Source organism: Alligator sinensis, unplaced genomic scaffold (assembly GCF_000455745.1).
Source record: "Alligator sinensis unplaced genomic scaffold, ASM45574v1 scaffold5_1, whole genome shotgun sequence".
Classification (NCBI taxonomy): domain Eukaryota; kingdom Metazoa; phylum Chordata; order Crocodylia; family Alligatoridae; genus Alligator; species Alligator sinensis.
Genome location: NW_005842213.1, coordinates 1,749,406 through 1,754,446, shown reverse-complemented (window position 1 = coordinate 1,754,446; position 5,041 = coordinate 1,749,406). Strand labels below are relative to the sequence as shown.

The 5,041-nt window shown below is 51.0% G+C and overlaps 1 protein-coding gene across 3 annotated transcripts in view; it reads left to right on the top strand.

Moving 5' to 3' along the window:
- Positions 1–5,041, top strand: part of DUSP8 (dual specificity phosphatase 8) — an 89,597-nt gene that overhangs the window by 34,155 nt on the left and 50,401 nt on the right. For all 3 annotated transcript variants that reach the window (XM_014521439.2, XM_014521438.2, XM_006026889.3), the window contains one exon: positions 1,374–1,512. In XM_014521439.2, coding sequence (XP_014376925.1) covers positions 1,374–1,512 — 139 coding nt within the window. The remainder of the gene's footprint in view (positions 1–1,373; positions 1,513–5,041) is intronic.

The window sequence follows — 5,041 nt, the reverse complement described above, 5'->3', positions numbered from 1 at the left end:
CCCGATAGAGGGGAAGTATCACCTCCTTGGATCTGTTCGTCATGCATCTGCTGATGCACGATAAAGTGCCATTAGCTTTTCTGATGGCTTCGTCACACTGTTGACTCATGTTCATCTTGGAGTCCACTAGGACTGCAAGATCCCTTTCCACTTCTGTGCCACCAAGCAGGTCATTTCCTAGGCGGTAGGTATGCTGGACATTTTTCCTCCCTAGGTGCAGCACTTTGCATTTCTCGTTGTTGAATTGCATTCTGTTGTTTTCTGCCCATATGTCCAACCTGTCCAGGTCTGCTTGTAGTTGTTCCCTGCCCTCTGGCGTGTCCACTTCTCCCCACAGTTGTCATCCGCAAACTTGGACAGAGTACACTTCACTCCCTCGTCCAAGTCGCTGATGAAGACATTGAAGAGTATCAGTCCAAGGACCAAGCCCTGTGGGACCCCACTGCCCACACCCTTCCAGGTCGATACCGACCCATCCACTACGACTCTCTGGGTACGATCCTCTAGCCAATTCGCCACCCACCGGACTGTGTAGTCATCCAAGTCACAGCCTCTTAACTTGTTCACCAGTATGGGGTGGGATACCATATCGAAGGCCTTGCTGAAGTCTAAGTGATGTCAACCCCTACTCCTGCATCCAGGTGTCTTGTAACCTGGTCATAAAAAGAGACTAGATTAGTCGGGCATGATCTACCTGCTACGAACCCGTGCTGGTTTCCCCTCAGCATAATTTGTCCTGCCGGGCTCTCGCAAATGTGAGCCTTGATAATTTTTTCAAAGACTTTGCCTAGGATGGAGGTGAGACTGACTGGCCTATAGTTGCCTGTGTCCTCCTTCCTCCCTGTCTTGAAAATGGGGACCACATTGGCCCTTTTCCAGTCCTCCGGGACCTGGCCCGTGCGCCATGAGTGTTCAAATATTCCCGCCAGTGGCTGCAGGGATATTTGAACACTCAAATGTTTATAATGGAGTGGGACAGAATTCTTGATGGGCTGGGATAGCAGGGGCAAGAATGAGGGAGGCATAACTGCTTTCTGGTTCCTCTTACAGCAGTAAAGTCCCGCTCCATCTCCCACCTGGGTTAAGATAGGAGCCAGAGCTGTGTCCTCTCTTTTTTGTGACTGCCTGCTCCTCTCTTGTCTGTACCTCCATATTCAGCTCCCCATCCCTGATCTGCAGTCTAGACAGTGGAGGAGTTTGCTGTCTCATTCCTCAGGTTGGGGAATCCTTTCCAGCAGAGAATGGGGAATCCCTGGCGATGTGGGGTATGAACTATGGGTAGCACAACTCCCTGCACTGTGGTCCCAAGTCAGGGATGATAGTTGTCCACCCCTGCATGCTGTAATGGTCTGTTGTGGTGGTTTCCTCCACAGGTGGAGACAGAAGAGCACCAGGATGTGGTGGTCTATGACCAGAGCACCCGGGATGTGAATGGTTTGGCTGCCGACAGCTTCCTTTCTATCCTTCTGGGCAAGCTGGACAGCTGCTTCCACAGTGTCTCCATCCTCACAGGTAGGATTTGCTTGGATGTCCTTGGAGAAACTGGAGCTCTGCCTCTCCAGGACAGGGCAGAGAGGCCGTCTCTCGTGAGTGGTGATAACTGGAGGTTCTGGTGGGGGCCAGAGGGAACATCTGAAGCCACTGCTTGGTTTGCTCATACCTGTAGTGATATTCCATGGTGTACTGCTGTGCTCTCAAAGGTGAGGTTTCCCTAGCTGACATCATGTCAACAATGCTGTGTCTGGCTGCAGCATCCACCTCCTGGCAGGTGTGTGCCCATTACCATCATATGGGCTCATCTCTACCCCTGTCTTAACTTGGCCTTGGGTGTCCCGTATCTTGAGGCAGGTGCTTTAGCAACTTGCTGTCCACTTGTATATCTCTCTTTCTCTTCCCAGTGTGCTTTGCACTTATACAACCTGTATAGGTCCACCTATCACTGGAAAGCAGTCTCCTCCGGGGTGTAACCCAGCTGTTGTTTAATAACACGGTGGAGTTGGCTCAGGAAATGAGGAATGATGTCACCACAGTAGAAAATGCAGAGGGAGTTTGAGTAAGGCAGGATGTAATTATCTGAGCTGGCATGTTGCCTGGGCACCAGGATAAACACCCTATACTTGTGCCATGGGATCTTTGACAAGTACGCAAGACTACTGCGTTATAGCTCTTCTTGGAGGATGCTTGATTATGGTGGGTTTAACGTGGCAGGGGCTGAACACACACACAGGTGTCAGTATGGTATAGTCTTCTGTATTAAGACCAGTTAGACTGTGTGGCTTTTGCCTGCTGAGCTTAAGGAACATCTCCCCATGGTAAACCAGCTCAGACACCAAAGGGCACCCACTGGTTCAACTTCGGAGTCTGGTCACTTTCCCCAGGAGAGGGCAGTGTTGCACATCAACACAAACCCATGTGTGCACATGCAGAGGAGGATCCTGTGCTGTGGCTCTCTTCTCCTTGTACCTTCTGGTTCTTGGAGCATCTAGGGGACGTTTTCCATCTGCCTTCTGCTTGGAGGACAGAGCTAGCGGCAAGCAGAGCTATTATGTTACGGAACAGCTCTGCAGGGAAGGGCCGTTTGGGGAGTTGGCTGCACGGATGGGAGGATGCTGATGGGGCGGGAGGGGAGGGAGATCGTTGAATGTATCCAATTACCTACTTCCCTAAAGAAATCATTTGTCCCCATCCCCATGCTGCTTAATATTTAAAGAGTGCACGCACGACCAGGAGGCCTTCCAGAGTAGCACACATTCTCACCCCTATTTAAAGAAAAAAAAATCCCAATGCATTCATTTGGAAACAGAACGGGAGGGCTGGGGGATGAGGGGGGCGAAGGTTATCACTGGAATGAATCGGGGTCCCCTGGGGACTGTGTTATCCAAGAGCACAGCCCGCACGAGAGTAGTCAAGCACAATGTTCTAATTATAGCCTTTCGGCGGAGCGAGTGCCACAGTGACGGGGCAAGCAGAAACCGAGGGAGAGAAGACATGAATGAAAGGCTCCATGACATGTCTCCAGCTGGACAAAGGGAGGGGATAAAGGCAGCGGGTGGAGAGGAGGTTAAAAGCTCCTATTGATCCCAGTGGCTTGGAAGAAAGGGCTCCATCGGTGAGCCGCCTGGCCTGTGATTTTTATTTTGGACATAGGCAGATAAGACGTGTGGGGGCTGGAGGTGCTGACCTCTGCATTTGAGGCTTGCCATCTGGGCAAAATTGGATGAAATCTGTGAACACCCATGAAGAAGTCTGGCTTTACATCATAAAGGCTATGACTGGGTATAAATAAATCCAAAGCCTGTGGTAGTTGCATATCTTTGTCCTAAAAGGCAAAGCTGTGACAGACCATCTGCCCTGATCTGCAGCCTGCTGAGCACTGGGGTGGGGGGAAAGGTGCTTAATAACATGCCTGGGGGGGTTAGTGGAGCCAACTCCCCAAACGGCCCTTCCCTGCAGAGCTGTTCCGTAACATAGTGGAGCCCTGGGAAGGAGACTCTGGGATGTAGGAGACCTGCGTTCTGTTTCTGGTTCCACCGTGGACCCGCTGGGTGACCATGGGGTACTGCATTAGCAATCTGTGCCTACGTTTCTCTTCCCATTTCTTTGTTGAGCTTGGGAGCTGTTTGGGGCAGGTCTTTTTGCCGTGTGCATTGCTCGGACATGCAGGGATGAAGTCAGGAAGGCCAAAGTACGACTGGAATTGCAGCTAGCAAGGGACATGAAGGGCTTCTACAAGTATGTCGGTAGCCAAAGGAGGATCTGGGAGTGTGGTCCCTTACTGAATGACAGAGGCAACCTAGTGACAGAGGATGCAGAAAAAATTGAAGTGCTCAATGCCTTTTTTGCCTCGGTTTTCACAGGCAAGGTCAGCTCCCAGACTAATTCACTGGGCAGCAGAGTTTGGCAAGGAGGTGAGCAGTCCTCAATGATGAAAGAACAGTTAGGAACTGCTTAGAAAAGCTGGATGTGTACAAGTCTATAGGACTGGATGGGATGCACCTGAGGGTGCTGAGGGATGTGATTGCAGTGCCATTGGCCATCATCTTTGAAAACTTATTGTGATCAGGAGAGGTCCTAGATGATTGGAAAAGGGCAAACATAGTGCCCATATTTAAGAAAGGGAAGGAGGGAGACCCAGGGAACTACAGAACAGTCAGCCTCACCTCAGTCCCTGGAAAAATCCTGGAGCAGATCCTCAAGGAATCCATTTCTAAGTACTTGGAGGAGGAGAAGAAGGTTATTTAAGAACAGTCAGCATGGATTCACCAAGGGCAAGTGATGCCTGACCAACCTGATTGCCTTCTGTGATGAGGTGACTGGCTCTGTGAATGTGGAGAGAAACGTGTGCATGTGGTGTACCTTGATTTTTAGCAAGGTTTTTGATACAGTCTCCCACAACATTCTTGCAGGCAAGTTAAGGAACTACGGGCAGGATGAATGGACTGTGGGATGGATAGGAAACTGGCTGGAGCACCAGGCTCAGAGAGTAGTAATCAATGGCTTGATATCTAGCTGGCAGCAGGTATCAAGTGGAGTGCCCCAGGGGTCAGTCCTGGGGCTGGTTTTATTCAATGGCATCATCAATGACCTGGAAGATGGCACAGAGTGCACCTTCAGCAAGTTTACAGATGACACCAAGCTGTGGGGAGTAGTAGATATGCTGGAGAGTAGGGCTAGGATTCAGAGCAACTTAAACAAATTAGAGTATTGGGCCAAAATAAATCTTATGAGGTTCAACAAGGACAAGTGCCACATCCTGCACTTAGGGTGGAACAGTCCCAGGCTGGGGGCTGACTGGCTGGGCAGCAGCTCTGCAGAAAATGGCCTGAGAATTACAGTGGACAATAAGCTGAATATGAGCCAGCACTGCAGTGGTGACGTGTAGGGGGTGCACATGCACCCCCTGAGAGCACTGGCGCACCCCCTGATGGCTGCACTCGCCGCTTTGGCGATGGGCATGGGGCACAGATGGGAATGCCGGTGCCCCCCTGCAAGCGCTGGCTGATTGCTGCACTCACTGCAGCTGCTTTTGGGCGTGGCTGGC